Source organism: Protopterus annectens, chromosome 12.part0, assembly GCF_019279795.1.
Source record: "Protopterus annectens isolate FY-2018-M chromosome 12.part0, PAN1.0, whole genome shotgun sequence".
NCBI classification, from domain to species: domain Eukaryota; kingdom Metazoa; phylum Chordata; order Ceratodontiformes; family Protopteridae; genus Protopterus; species Protopterus annectens.
In genome coordinates, this window is record NC_056746.1 from 1,002,645,725 (window position 1) to 1,002,662,072 (window position 16,348).

Genomic DNA, 16,348 nt, shown 5'->3' on the forward strand with positions numbered 1-16,348 from the left:
AATTCAGAAACCCTTCTAGCTGAAGTGATTGCAAGCAGGAATGCAGTTTTCCAAGATGAGTACTGTAATTCTGCTGTTGCTGCTGGTTCAAAAGGGGGGAGTGTCAACTTTTCTAACACAAAGTTCAAGTCCCATGTAGGCAATGGTCGTTTCCTTGGTGGCTTTACATTTTTAATTCCTCTGAGAAACTGCCTGAGTAGAGGTTGAGAAAAGACTGGAGGATCCATGTTGTATTCTGCTGAAATTGCTGATGCATGAATCTTAATGGAGGAGTAAGACAGACCATTGTGGAAAAGCTCTGCTAAGTATTCCAGGATGTTAGCTATGTTTGCCAATGATGCATCTACTCCTTTTGTTGCACTCCAAATGAGATATCTTTTCCATTTTGCTGAATAAGTTTTCCTTGTTGAGGGTCTGCGAGCCTCCAAGATAATGTCTTTAACCCTTTGAGATAAATCTGGGTTATTTTGCCTTATGTAATGTTCCAAGCAGCTAGCTGCAGTGTTTTCAAGTTTGGATGCAGGATTTTGAAGTTGTTCTGTGTTAGCAGTAGAGGTAGTAGGGGTAGAGGCCATTCGTGTTCCCGGGACATACTCCTCAGTAGCGGGTACCAATGTTGCCTCGGCCAGTCTGGAGCTATCAAGATGATCCTCGGGTGATCTTCTTTGATCTTCAGTAGCACTTTGTGCATCAAAGGAAGAGGTGGGAATGCATATGCTGTCAGGTTTTCCCAACTGAAGGATAGGGAGTCCACCTTACAAGCAAGTGGGTGGTATGTCCTTGTGCAGAATTTTTTCAATTGGTGGTTGTGTGGGGATGCGAACAGGTCTATTTCTGGCAGTCCCCATTTCCTTGTGATGGTTTTGAAGATGTCTGGATGCAGCATCCATTCGTGGGCATCCGTGGTGGTTCTGCTTAAGATGTCTGCTAGTATATTTTCTTTTCCTGGCACAAATATGGCCTGGAGCTGAATGTCGAGGCTCAGGACCACATTCCAGAGGTCCATTGCCATCCGGCATAGAGGGTATGAATGTGTGCCTCCCTGTTTGTTGATATACCACATAACTGTGGTGTTGTCCGTCCTTATCAGCAAATGACCCTGTTGAAGAAACGGTCTGAATGTCTGAATTGCCTGTTTTACTGCCAGCATCTCCTTTTGATTTATGTGTAGGTTCATCTGATCTTGAGTCCATAAGCCTTGTATGCACTTGTCCACCATGTGTGCCCCCCAACCGAGGTCTGAGGCGTCCGTGGTGATAGTCTGGCTTGGGTGAGGCCTGTGGAAGGGCAGTCCTTTGTTCAATTGACAGGCCTGGGCCCACCACTGGAATTCTTGCTTCAGGCATGGAATTATTGGAATTTTGGTTTCTAAGCTGTGCTTGTGCTGAGACCATAAATTCCTCAGGTACCATTGCAACTTCCTCATATATAGTCTGGCATGTGGAATCAATATTATGCAGGATGCCATGTAACCCAGGGCTTGCAGGATTTTCCTTGCTGTAAGCTGGTTCAGCGCTGTTAATGCCATGAAAGAGAGTGGTAGCTGCTTCTGTTTTTCTGCTGTGAGGAATGCCATCTGGTTTGATATGTCCAGTTCTGCACCCAAGAAGGTTATCCTTTGGGATGGTGTCAGCCTTGACTTTTTTGAGTTGACTGTGTATCCCAGGGCTTGCAGCAGGTGAATAACCTTTTTCAAATCTTTTGATTTTAATTTGTCTTTGCTGTCCGCTTGTAACAGGCAGTCATCCAGGTATGGATAAATTTGAATTCCCTGAAGCCTGCAATGAGCAATTACTGATGCCAGGCATTTCGTGAATACTCTGGGCGCAGTGGATAAACCAAAAGGCAATGCTGAGAATTGATAATGCTCTGATCCTGCAAGAAATCTGAGGTATCTTCTGCAATTTGGTCGTATGGGGACGTGCAGGTATGCCTCCTTGAGATCCAGAGTCACCAGCCAAGACTCCTTGCCCAGCATGGGAAGAAGTTGCTGTAGGGTCAGCATCTTGAATTTTGGAACAATGAGATATGTGTTTAGAGCGGACAGGTCGAGGATAGGTCTCCATTGGTTTTCCTTTCTTGGTACCAGGAAAAGTCTTGAATAAAATCCTTGTCCTTGTTCCATAGCTGGTACCTTTTCTATAGCTCTCATCCTTAGTAAGTGGTCTATTTGCTGTAGAGCGTTTGTCCTTTGGTTTGGAGGTAGGTTTGGCATTCCTCTCTTCCTTGGAAGAGTATGGAAGTGAAACCTGTAGCCTTTGTCTATTGTCTGTAAAATCCATTTGTCTCCTGTAATGTAATGCCAATTTACTGAAAATAAGGCTAGCTTTCCGCCTAAGGGTGCTTCCAGTTGTTCCCCGGTAGGCGGTTTCAGAGCCAAGTCACTGTGATTGTCCTGTGGAAGTGGTAGTGGCTGGATCTGTGGCAGTACTTCTCTGGCTGTTAGGCTGCCACTGACGTCCCCTATAGGCACCTCTGGATTGACCTCTGCCTCTAGGGCGTCTATTTCTGCTTCTCTGTGCTCTGGTGGTGTCTGGAAAGGACCAATTCTTGGAAGGCCAATTCCTACTAAACCTCGGAGGCTGGACCTGTAAGAAATCCTTGACTGTCTGAACAGATTTAGCTTTTTCTTCCACCTTCTGCAACACTTGCTGTGCAGGGGAACCAAACAAACTGTGCTTTTCCATGGGAGCATCTAGAAGCTTGGCCTTTACATGGTCTGGTAAGGATTGCTCTTTTAACCATGCATGCCTTCTGATCACTGTACCAGTCATAGCTGATCTAAAGGAAGCCTCCAGTGCATCATAGCCGCATTTTAAGGAATGATTACTGACCTGCTGAGTGTTATGCACCAAATCCTGAAGGGACGTACGGTCTAAAGGCTCAGTCGAGGACAGTTTTTTAGTTAGCTGATCTAACAGAAATTCCTGATATTGAATCATGTGGAATTGACAGTTTAAGGCCCTAGCCGAAAGAGTAGCAGAAGTATAAACTTTTTTACCCCATCTCTCTAATGCTCTAGATTCTCTTTCAGAGGGGGGTTTTGGCAGAGGCAGCTGCTACAGCTTTTGGGCCCTGTGAAATAGTTTCAGGATCTGCAATAGGAGCCTTATACAAATGATAATGTGTGTCCGGAACCCTGTAGTATCTGTCGGGCTTAGCAGGGGCCGGAGGAATGGAGTCAGGGGCAGTACAAGCATCATTAAATGCATCATCCACAACTGTAAGTACTGGAGGAATAGCTAAAGGCCTATGCTGAGGTAAATGTAAAAAGGTCCTAAGCCTTTTCCTAGAGTCTGAAAAATCCTGGCCCTGCCATTGAAATTGTTCCCTCATAGCATGCAAGCTTTCCCCAAAAGAAAATTCCTCAGGAGGAGAGGCAGAAGGTATGGAATCCTCTGCATCAGAGTCCTCATATGGAGAATAAGGGCCTTCTGGAGGATTAGTATCTTCTGAATCATCAGAGGAGTAATCTGAAGAAACTGGCTCAGGGGGCTCTGCTCTAGGCCTCTTCTCTGGAGGTGGTTGAGAGGCCCTGTCAGGGTGAGACTGGGTTCCCCTGATCAAAGAAATGAGATCCTCTGCTAGACTAAGCATTTGAGTACTAGAGCTAGGCCTGTGAGAGGGGGTTTTAGTAGGCACGGCCTTTGAAAATTTAGCTGCTTTAGCCCTGGCAAAAGCCTTAATTGACATGGATGCAGGGGGCCTAGCAGCTCCACTTGCAGGAGTAGATATATCTAGGGGGATAGTATCTGATAAATCCTGAGAAACTGTAAGAGCAGGTGGAAATTCCGTAGCAGATTCAGCCATGCTGGATGAAGCCTCGGTAGTAGGAGGCATGCTTTGGCCGAAGGAAGAACATGGACTCGGTTTCAGCCGAAACCGAGACACTTCGTTGGCTTAACCGCTGTTTCGCCGCCGGACCGCGAGTGTCGGTCCTTTTCCTTACGCTTTTAGCTAATTGTGAAGTCGGAGTCTCCGGCGGCATGTTATAAGCAAAAGCGGGCGAAAAACTCCTCTGCAAACTCCGACCGGCGTCTAAGATGCGTCGGTTGAAGGAAGCACAGGCTAGACAAGCTGCTACGTCGTGGTCTGGGCCTAAACAAGGTAGGCAGTAAGAGTGGAAATCTTTATGAGGTATTTGTTTCCCACAAGATAAACAGTTATTCACTTTTTCTGACATCGGCTGAGGCAAGAAAAAGTCCCCAACGGGGTACTTAGCTTTTTAGAAGTCTTCGGTAGTAGCAATCTCTGGTTCTGACCGACCGGCACTTGCGAACAGCTTCTGCTTCAGGCGCCACGCGGCAAGAAAGACTGAGGAAAATGGCGTCGGCTGATGCCTTTATACCCGCTGAACTGCAGCTATGACGTCGGGTGAAGTGCGACATCAGCCGAGGCCAGACCCAGACTTTGGAATCCGGCCGACCGAAGGGCTGCCTGAGGCCAGGACAACCCATTTGTTAGGACTGCAGATGCATCCTTGAAGGACATTTAAGGGTTCCTAGCTGCGAAGCAATTTTTTCTTGAGCCCCTGCAGCTGTGGGATCCTGTACTACTTCACCTAGCTCCTTAATGATGTCCCTTTGGAGTCTGGTGAAGTGACATAAGTAGTTCAGCGAGCGCATAGCAAAGGTCGCTGAAGAGAACATCCGCTTACCATACCTATCCATGGTCCTAGAGTCCTTATTAGGAGGATGGACAGGTACGGAAGGATCTGCAAGTTCCTTCTTAGTGGCAGCCGCCACCACCATGGCATCAGCAGGGACACCTTTCGTAAGGAATTGCTTGTCCGAAGGGGCAGTAATAAATTTAGACGGCCTCCTAGGAACTGGCTCTACAGAGTCAGGAGCAGCCCAAGCCTTTCGAGCAATAACCTGCATAAGGGGGTCGAAAGGCGGAGACACCCAGGAGGTGGAGGGCCGAGATCCAAACGCCTCCAGGTATACAGACTCATCCTCAGAGGGATTATTGGAGGGCCAGTTTCCCCTCTGTTTAAGGAGTTCTAGGATGTCTGAAAAGGAGACATCCTCAGAGGGGGATCTTGGGGATCCCTCCGACTCATCTAAGTCGGTATCTGAAGTGATAGACTCGGGGGAGTCTACGTGTTTCCTCTTACAAGTCCTCTTGCGCGGAGGATCCCCTGACTGATCAGGAGAATCCTCGGAAGAGGGGGTTCTTCCCAGTGGGGAAACCTGAGGCGGAGGATCTCTGGGTCCGGGAGCAAGAGAGATGGCAGAGATATCGACAGGCACTGTAGAGGGAGGAGCTAAGGGAACAGACTGCTGGCTGAGTCCAGTGGCCAGCACACTCTTCATCACCTCGAAGGCTCCCCTCCCAGGGAGGTCCTAGAGAACCCGCTCCAAAGAAACCGGAACTCCAGGGCCCACTGAAAGGGAAGGCTCCGAGGCAGAGGTCGGAGCCGAGCTCACCAAGGCCGAGGCTCCAAGGGGAAGAGTGGGGTCGGACAAGGGTCCGATGCCACTCACCCCCTCGGAGGAGACCAGGGAAGCCCGACCACCGAATCCCTCTAAGGAAGGTCTCGAACAGGAGATAAAAGTAGAGGCTGAGGGAGCAGAAGGGGGGGGGGTATCTGTCCCTCAGCCATAGCAGAAACTATTCCCGAAGACTCCAGCTCCAAACTCTGAGGTAGAGTCGAAGGAGGAACTGCAAGGGGGTGTGGACTAATAGTCGTCTGTTGAGACTGACTATGTAGCATCTGGGCCAGTGCCTGTGATTTTAATAATCTACTGACCACCCTCTCTAAATCATGGTCAGAAAGCCTGGATGACCTAGATGATCGGCTCCGATGGCTCCGTTCCGAGAGGAGAGGTGAGGCCGGAGCCGAGAGTATCGGTTCCAAGGAAGGGGACCTGGACCTCTTCCTCGAAGGAACCATCGGAGCCGACGAAACCATGGATGCAGTCGGAGCCGATGACTTTTCGGCACCGACAGAAGGTCTCGATGCATCGGCGCCGACACCGAAGCCTGAGCCACATGGTGGTCGGAACCAATCGGAGCCGACACCGATGTGACCGAACCAGTATCGGCACCGATAGCCATCGGTGCCGAAGGTTTGTGCAAACCAGGATCGGCTCCAGCCGGAGCCGATCTTGACTCTGAAAGAGTCGGAACCGAGGCCGCAGGCTTAGACACAGAAGCCTGGGCCTTGGAAGACTTGGAAGTCTTACTCGGAGCCGACTTAGCTGGAGAGCCCTCCGGTTTAAGTAGGCCCCTCAAAATCAATTTGTTTCTCCTCTCCTGCAGGACTCTCTGGCTAAAGGAATGACAAATCGCACAGGAGTCCTGCAGGTGGAGAGGTCCCAGGCAGTATAAGCAAGAAGTGTGACCGTCTGTCAGAGACATCTTCTGACAGCACGAGTCACACTTCTTAAAGCCTGAGACCCTTTCCTTGGACATGGTTGTAGAAACACACACACAACACAGTCCCAAGAAACAGTTATCCCAAAAATAATCAGATAACTAACCTCTCACACACACACACACACACACACACACACACACACACACCCTAACAAGGGGGGGGATGGGAGGGGAGAAGGCCTGACTAAAAAAATTAAGGAGTGAGGGATTTTCTAGTCAGAAAGGGACTTAATCTAAACTAAAAACGTTAAATATAAAGTTTTAAGGTGAAAAAGCGGCAAAAACAGTAATATCTAAATCACTTACCAGGAGCTGGCAAAAGGAGGACCTCATCAGCGAAGCGGCAAACGAGATCTGGGTACTTACCGCCTTGCATCATGGGATATGGGGCTGCCTCGAGCTGGTAAAAGTGACTCTCGAGCTTAGCAAAGTGCCGAGTCAGAGCCGAGGATCGGCTCCGAACCCATCAAGCAAGAATGAAGGCGAGATTGACAACTTAACATTCATTATTGACTTCAGAAAGAGCTCTGCCATGCACCTGCCCCTCAACATCAATGGTGAAGAAGTGGAGAGAGTCCAAACTACAAAGCTCCTGGGGGTACATATATCAGAGGATCTTTCTTGAAGTACAAATACAGGCCAGTTAATTAAAAAGTCCCACCAGCAACTACACTTCCTAAGAAGGCTTAGGAAAGCAAAGCTCTCTATGAATTTTTAAATACATTCTACAGAGGAGCTATCGAGAGCATTATCACCAGCAACTGCACTGTATGGCTTGGTAACAGCACAGTGGCCGAAAGGAAGAAACTGCAAAGAATGACAGAACAGCAGAAAAGATCATGGGCACTAGCTTTCCTACCTTACAGGAACTCTTTGAAATGAGATATAGAGAGGTCCCATAAAAGGGTTTATATCACAAAGTCGAAGTTTTGAAAAAAGTGAATGCTCTTACATCGACACCAAATACACAAAGCCACAGAAAGTCGAACGGCTGGAACAGCAATTTTTTCCCCAGGGAAAAAAATCACTGGGCCATTGTCGGGACTTTGCAGTTTCCTCCACTGTGGTGCAATCTCGGAGTTGGTATATTTAGGTATGGGTGGTGTGGGGGGCAAAGCCCCCCACTTTATGTTATGTTTGGATTTTTTTTTTTTTTGGAACAGTGATTTTTAAAATCGCTGCTACGTACATTCGACTTTCTGTGGTTTTGGATATTTTGTGTCGATTTAAGAGTGTTCACTCTTCAGATTTTGACTTTGTGATAGAGACCCCCCCTGCAAAATACTGAGCGACACTTCTCATCCAGTGTATGGCTGATTCACTAAACTTGCATATGGTAGAAAGTTACAGAATATCTGCTGCAGGACGTCCAGATTCATGAACAGTTCTTACCCAACTGCAATAAGACTCTATGCAGAAGTAAATCTGAATGCATCAAAACTATTATTGATTGTTACGCTTTCATTCTTTTCCTTTATTTTCTATACAGTAATTCTATTTATTTATTGCATACTAAATTTAATATATTCTCATTCAAGTGCAATTCCAATCACTTCATGTGCATTATTACCCATTCTCACCTCTGTGTATAGTGTACTTTTCTTTTAATGTGTTCCTCATCTAATAGTCAGTGTTGTCCAGTGTATATAAACAGTATAGAAGCATGTGAGTCAGCTACTTAGATATTTACTTTTGCACAATAGTTATTGTTTATTCTTTAATACCTATCATGTCTGTCTTTTTGTGTTTGTTTTCTCCTGTAAAAGAGCTGACACTTGAAATTTCATTTCGGGAGCACTTGTGTTTCCTAAATGACAATAAAGTTTCTTTGAATTGAATTTTTAGTTTTCTGTTTTATCTTTTTAGGTGTTATGTCAGCTTTTACAAGATGCAGAGATCCCGAAACCCCTGACACACCTTGATAACAGACCCTGTAATTTCCTTACTAAAATCTGAGATATACCGTTGACGGTTTATCTTTTTAAGTGTTATGTCAGCTTTTACAAGATGCAGAGATCCCGAACCCCCTGACACACCTTGATAAGAAACCCTGTAATTTCCTTACTAAAATTTGAGATATACCGTTGACGGTTTTGGAAATAATGATACGGGGTCCCCCCTTCTCATCAGTGTCAGTAACATCAGTTGCTTCAGACATGTAAACCTAAGATGCCATTTTTTTACCCTCTGGCAGGGTCTCGGTAGTGGGCACCGGAGAAGACATCAGGTGTACTATGAGTTCCGAGACCTTAGCATGTACATCCAAGTCTGACTGAACAGGCGTACTCTGTTTGGCCTAGGCCTCTTGAAGTCCTCCTCCTTCAGTACAGGTGTGATGTCAGGGGTGGAAAAGTCTGCCATCTTAGCCTGGACAAGTGCATACTGAGTGAAGAAAGTTGCATCTGTATGGTTTTAGGTATGAAGGACTGTCAAACTGTACAATTCTCATAATCGTACACTGCACCTAAACAAAAGGGACACTAGGAGTGGAGATCCTTGTAGAGAATCTGCCAGTCAGAATTGCACTTTCCCCTCCTAGCTGACAATAAAGTACTAGAAAAAAAATCAAGTAAGGTTCCCCAATGGGATAAGTTATCTGACCCACTGAAGGCCAATAATACCAACATCTATTTGTAGAGCATACTGGCAGGTGCAGGGCCTGGGTTTCAACTATCAGCAAGATAGCCTAAGATTTTATGCTCATGCATCTGCTTACATACCCTTATACCCACATGCTTAAGCTGCATGTCAGATGTATGACTCTACGGGAGTTTTAGCTTTGGCACCCTGGTCAGAAGTCAAGGTTATATGGTAAGATAACTCAGCAGTTTAGAACACTGCAACAGTGATGAAAGAAGGACATTTACAGCACATGTGATTACTGCTCTGTTTGACAGTGGCACTGTTTTTTGAAATACCAATGATTTTCTTATTTTTAATACTTCTTGCCAGTCTGTTGAATGATATATTATTCTACAGTTTAGTAATACAATGCAACTCTGTACAGCTCAGTTTCTGTTCCCGAAATGCCTTCTGCACCCCAATAAACTGAGATAATCCAGCCTGTACCTCTTCCTCTAGCCAGTCATTGTACTGAACTATGCCAGCCATAGTAACATCAGCTCCTTTCATGTAGAATGTGATCTCTCCTGTGGCTTCATCCTGAAAAGAGAAACAGACAGAACATGCATTATAAATATTTTCTTTAATAGTTTTATAAATATTTTCTTTAACACACTGATGAAAAACTTCCTGTTTAATTCAAATTCACCCACAAAGTTTAATCCTGTTCTGCCTGCCTCCTAATCAATTTAGAATCGCATATTCATTACAGTAATTTAGGACAAGACTTTTAGTTCTACAGCTGTTCAGAGCATTGCAAGAGCCAAAAACCAGAGGTAATCCAGAGGGCTCAAGTGAAGTCTGGTATCCCATCTGTGACCCAGAGTGTGACAGGTCTAACAAGAAACATTATAAAGGATTATTCCAGATAAAATGGGTCTATGACAACGGATTGAATAGTAAAAAGATTGAATGTCTGTCAGAACGAAAATGCCATTCATAGAAATCCGTTTTGTGGGGTGCTGTGCCCCCCACACCCCCCACTAAATATAGATACCAACTCCGAGATCATACTACAGTGAGGAAAGGGCAAATTTTCCAATTTTCAGTGTACCATGATCTCAGAAAAAGGATTTATATGAACGGCATTTTTGTTCTTACAGCCGTTCAATCTTTTTATTATTCGATCCGTTATAGACCCGATAAAATCACTTTAGCTAGCAGATCTAGGAGACACTCTCTCGTTGATACCCCCCCATTGCATGAATAAAGACACCTTGTTGGAGTTTCCAATAGTTTACTCAATTAAGTAGGTAGATGGATGAATGTTCTTGTTCTAATTTCCACAGGGAGGGTAGCAGATAGCTAGTAGATCTACGAGACTCTCTAAGAGCCCACAAAATATTTAAAGACTCTTCACACCCTGCACATGATGGTTTACTCAACTGTCATCTGGCAGGAGGTACCGCAGTATTCGCAGTAGGACCTCCATAGGTTCATAGGTAGGTATTAGGCTATTGGCCCTAGGGCCCATACAAGCCTAGCCAAAAAATGTACCCTGGCTTTCGCCACCCAAGAAAATTATTTTCCTGTGCCCCTGTCGAGCAGAGCCACAGAAGTGATCCCCGGGGTGAATTTCCCATTTCCCATCCAATCATCAAGATTTTTCTTGAAGAGTGCTAATGAGGAGCTCTGTTTGACATAGATAGGTAGTCTGTTCCAGAGTATGGGAAGTCTCTGGGACAGGAATCTATCCCACCAGCATGTTCTGTTTATTGTGGTGGCAAGGTTAAGGTCCCTAGTGTGTGTAGCTCGAAGGGATTGGGATTTCTTTAAGTGGAGCATGTCCAACAGTTCTGGGTTTGACATAGCTTTGTATGTTAGGCAGAGATCATCCCTGAGTAGGCGATATGCGATGGAGTAAAGCTGTAGTTTTTTGAGATGGTCTGCATAGGGCATCTGTTTGAGGCCAGTAATCCTCTGTGAGGTATTTCTGTGGTCTTTCCAGTTGTTGTAGATGTCTTGTAAGGTACATACCAAAAGGGGTGTTGTACTCTATAATGGATCTAATGAGTGATGAGTAGAGGGGAACAATGACCTCTTTTTTTCTGGATGAGAATCCTTTTGTGATGAGATGAGCCATGTAGAAGGATTTCCCGACCACTGTGGCGATGTGATTATCAAAGGAGAGACTACTGTCCACCTGTGTCCCAATGTCTCATCACATTTTCGGCATTAAGTAGACTACCAGCTATGTGGTAGTTCATGGGTACAGAGTTTTTACCAAAGGGGATGACAATACACTTTTTGGCATTGAGCTTCAGGCCATGGCTTTGACACCAGGTATCTGTCTCAGTGAGGTCCTTTTGTAGTTTGTCCACATCGTTAGGAGTTTCAATTATGGCTCCTAGTTTGCAGTCATCTGCAAACTTTGTTAGCCAAAAACCTTCTGTGTTGGCCTGCACTTCAGAGAAGTAGATACCAAACAGGACAGGACCCAGGACTGAACCCTGTGGTACTCCACTTGTCACTGGTCTGATGTCGGATTTGGAATCCACTACTTTCACAGTGTGGGTTCTGTCCGTGAGCCAGTTGGCAACCCATCTTGTGACATAGGGATTTATACCTAGTTTAGTGAGCTTATCTATAATTCCAGAGTGGGGGATGGTGTCGAAAGCCTTGGCGAGATCTAGATAAGCTGTGTGAACCATTTTACCCTCATCTATGGCTTTGGTGACTGCTTCAAAGAAGTAAATCAGGTTTAGGAGACATGATCTGCCTTTTACAAATCCAAACTGAGTAGGGTCCAGAGTTTGGAGATTACCAATGTCTGTTTATGAGTTCCATGATGATACATTCCATGGCCTTGCAGACCAGGCTCATCAGACTAATGGGGCGGTAGTTCCCAGGGTCCGTCGTGGCTCCCCCTTTGTGGAGTGGGATAACTGTCGTGGTGCGCCATTCAGTGGGTACAAAGCCTAAGGTGAGGCTATGATTGAACATGGTACTTAGGTAGGGTGCCAGTTCATTCTGTAGTTCATGTAGAACGCAGCCTGGGATATTGTCAGGTCCCATGGACGCTGTGTTCTTGGCTTTGGAGAGTGTGTTTTTTACCTGTGCAGCCGTGATTATAGGAACTTTGCATTCTTCTGGTATAGAGATGGGCCCTCTAGGGGGAGAGAGGGGGGGGGGTAAAGTTAGCACTGAACCTATCTGCTAGGATGTTGGCAATATCAGTTGGTTCTGTATATTTAGTGCCATTATGCTGTAACTCAGAGCAGATCTGAGTGTTCCCATTTAGATTCTTGACATAGCTATAGAATGCTTTGTGGTTGACTTTAGAGTCAGTGGCAATTTTGTTTTCGTAACTAGCTTTGGAGGATTTTATGAGGGATCTCAGCTTCTTACTGAGGCTGACCAGGGAGTTCCTCCAGTCATGGGATTTCACTCTTTTTGCAACAGTTTCTTCTGTTGTAGAGTTTGTTTACGGCAGAGGACCACCAGATTGGCTTCCTTTTTTGGAGGATAACATCTTGGTTCTATTAGGGATAGCATGATCCATGCACTCGTGTAAGTGCTTATAAAGTGCATGAATTCCAGATTCTTTAACAGCTTCTACCCAATGGTGATGAGACTTATTAACCTGGACACCAGCCCTAGTGACTCCACCACAAATTAACTTAATAGTGTTTTGTTTGGAATGTCTCATTTTTATTTATTTATTTATTTACTTAGTTACATATTTACATTCAAGGGCAATTGGCTGTTTCTTGCTTTATGTAATAATACACAGAGTGACAATTTCAGTTCATGTGCAATAACCAATCTTACCTGTCATGCTGCTACTGTACAGTATCTACATGACTACATAAGGGGTGTTATCTTTTTTTCTTATGTTCTTGGGGCACAGTCATCAGTCTCCAATTCCTTTACTTGATATATCTTTTTGTTGTATCCTGTGCTTCTTCTGTACTCTCATGGTGAGCTGATACTCGTAATTTTGTTTAGGTCTGCACATGCGTAGTCTTACATGACAAAGTTTGCTTTGAATCTTTAAAGTGATTTTATCTGGACTAATCCTTTAAACATTGCAGTAGCAAAGATGAAATTCTGATCTACAACTATACAAGTTTTTTCGTAAGTGTAACAAGTGCTTAATACTAAATTCAGTTGTTAAAAAAGCATACACAAAAGAAACTTAAAAACAAACATTTTCATAAAAATGTGATTAGTGATCCACTGCTGGAAAATTTTCAGTCTGAAACACGCTGAATTTTTAAATGTGTGAATTAATTAGATTCAGATGAAGTCTTAAATACATTTGGACGAAAGCACTTAATCTTGAATAAATATTTTTTCCAGTGCTACAGTTTGGTTTTGTTCCATTTCCAAGTTGGTGTTGGTTAGATTTTGGTTATTTTCAGTGTTGTTTGTGGTTTTTCAACTTGACCTGCTACTCTTTGGCATCTACTTCTCAGAGGTCAAAGCCAATATCAAAGGCCTCTGGCTGACCAAGTTTGCAGATAACTGCAAACTGGGAGTAGCCACTGAATCCCTCCAAGACAAGAACATCCTTCAAGAAGGTCTAACACAGACAAACAATTGGTGCCAAAGCCATGGGTTAAAACTAAATGCCAAGAAATGCATTATAGTAGATTTTGGGAAGTCAAATACCCTGGGTAACTATGTCATTAAAAAAACGGCCCTAAAAGTTGATAAACTACTTGGGGATCTGGAAACAGGTTAGTGTGTCAGGTGGCAAGACATGAAGAAAGAGAATTTGTGGTGGAAGGATGCAGCTAAGTAGCCAAGGCCTGCCAATCATTGTGCCACACTTGATGATGACTCCACAGCCAAAAAGCAAGTACTACAGTTGGCATAGCATTACTAGAGTTTGATATCATTACGCTTGCAGTGTTCTAAATAATTATAGGAACCCTAGAAGTGGGCCAAACTTACAAAAGCCCCTCATCTGCAGGGTTACAGTCCTTATGGTCCTTGCTACAAAGTTCTCATCAAAAGACATGAAGAAAACACTTGTTACTGGGCAGAGGCCTTGGCACAACAGGGGCTAGCAGATAGAAAGGGTAACTACACATTTTGCTATTTTAACAGTAACACTTTTCTGATAGTCCAGTGCACTAGCCATGTCTCCAATCTCTATCATTACAGCACATCCACAGCCACACAAGTTCATTGGGAGAACAGGCATCTAGTGGTCTTCAGGCAGCAGAACCCAGGGGCCATGTTTTGGCAGGGGATTATACTACTTTACAGTTAAATATCTCCGCTCATCCAATTCATATACTGCTCCTTGACAAATGATGTGTAGACTACTGCTCTTCCACAATCAAAACAGCTGTCAGCTATGGTACAGCATGTATTAGGCTGCAGGATCACTGTTCTTCCAATCTGCGCCAGGCGGGTACTGCTACCATCCATAAATGTTTCCCCGACATCCCACTTTGGCTCACCTCCCTAGCAAGGCCCAGCTCTCTGTTGTCAGGTTTGCTTCTTGAACCCAAATCACTTTCAGAGTGCACAGGCACCTTGCCCCTACACCAGTGATCTAACTCTAAAAAAAAAAAAAAAAAGAACTAAAAAAATGAGAACCTGAGAGTCTCCTAAGCAACATGCAGATGTGTTAAAGAAGGACTGATTGTATGGCATGCGAACAGCTGAAGATACTTTTCTCTCTTTTGAAACAGTATTATTGCTATATCAAGAACACAGTGCATATAAATGTAAATTGGTGTTTGAGCTCATTTTTGTGGCGTTTAAGCCCCTATGTTAGCTTAAACGTGTTTGACAGAAGATAGCAATAATCCTGAATAGTCTGTAAATTAATCATTATCAAACCCCCCTCCATTTTCAACATGGGGTTGGGGTGTCATGTCAATTGTCACCATCTCTGTCTCTTGATTCAGTGCCATTCTTCCACCTTCTCCGATGATCATGTCTGATTGTCACAATTCTTCTCTCATGGAATCCATCCATCTCTCTCCTGGATCTCCCCGTCTCCTATTGCTTTTTCCTCTCTCTCCCAAATCTTCACCACATCATCATCTGCTTTCTTGCACATGTGCTTGAACCACTGTAAACTATTTTCTTTAACCTTCTCTGCAATTGGAGATACTTTAGCTTCTGCTCGGATGTCAACATTTTTTTTATCTGTCCTATAATGTGCATACAAACACCCATCATAAGCACTTCGTATCTCCCTCATGCTTCTTCAACTGCTCTGCCTTCACTCCCCAGGATTCTGCACCATACAGTAATAATGGCTGTACCACTGTTATGTATACCTTACTTTTCAGCTTTTTTGCCATTCGTCTGTCACACATTATGCCAGATGGCTGCAGCCCCTCTGATTCTAACTTTGACTCTCATTCAGATTCTAACTGTACTTAACATTAATATTATACTTTTCTTCCATCCACATGTTCCTGTTAGTCTTTCTCAGCAATTACTGTGTTCTCAAGAGTCCACACCAATTTCATCATTCATTCTAATGGTACTTTTAAAGGATTCAAAACCTCTCAGTACATCATTTTTTTCTAATGTATCTTTGAAGTACTTGCTCCCTACAACCTTCCTTCTCTTCTAAACTCCCATTGGCTCATCCTGCCCTTTCACATCTCTCTGACTTGATCAAGCATGCATAATCATGTTCATCATTGCTTCTGGTCTCTAATGAGAAGAGCTCCAGCACCTCCAGTCTCTGATTAGATTTATTTTGTGTCATTTTTTTTTTTATCTCTTTTGGGCCAACCATTCTGCCATGACCATCAAGCCCTGTTGCTGTACTGAGACCTTGGTCACTATCTCCCATACTTGGTTTCAAGAGATAAATGGGTACTGCAGTTTAACATCAAGGATCACATGATATAATCCTGCAGAACAGTCAGTGAAACTCCCTTATCCTTGAAGGTCTGACATGAAAATCAACAAAGCTTGGTTGCAATACTGCTCCAGTGGTGGGTGCGCATGACCAAGTCACCTTCATCCCTCAAGGACATATGAGCAGACTCCTCTAGTGTCCATTTGACTAGTCAAACCTAGGTTGTCTGGGTTGTACCAGGAATTTCTGCCTGCATTACAAAGAATCTGCATCCAGTGGTCATATCTTTCCCCCTTGACTACACACACACACACACACACACAATCTAGTGGATCTCCACCAGACTTCATCCAGCAGCCAGATGATCCTTTCTTTGCACTGCCACCAAAACTACAGACAGTATGCCCTAACCAGGAGTCAGTGACATGGTAGCATTACTTGTTTGCTTCCCGACTCTTTCCCCCTGTGGATGCACCTCAACTTTCAATTTTTTCTGCCACATCCTCAGACACTGGTATGGGTGTCCCAGTCCTGGTGTGATTAACAACCCTAGATCATTCTCCT

At 44.4% G+C, this 16,348-nt stretch overlaps 1 protein-coding gene across 1 annotated transcript in view; it reads right to left on the minus strand.

The window, feature by feature from the left end:
- The window catches only part of ATP9A (ATPase phospholipid transporting 9A (putative)), a 2,147,009-nt gene that overhangs the window by 718,058 nt on the left and 1,412,603 nt on the right, over window positions 1–16,348 (minus strand). Inside the window, exon 16 of the mRNA XM_044090027.1 lies at window positions 9,451–9,543. Within this exon, the coding sequence (XP_043945962.1) occupies window positions 9,451–9,543 (93 nt within the window). The remainder of the gene's footprint in view (window positions 1–9,450; window positions 9,544–16,348) is intronic.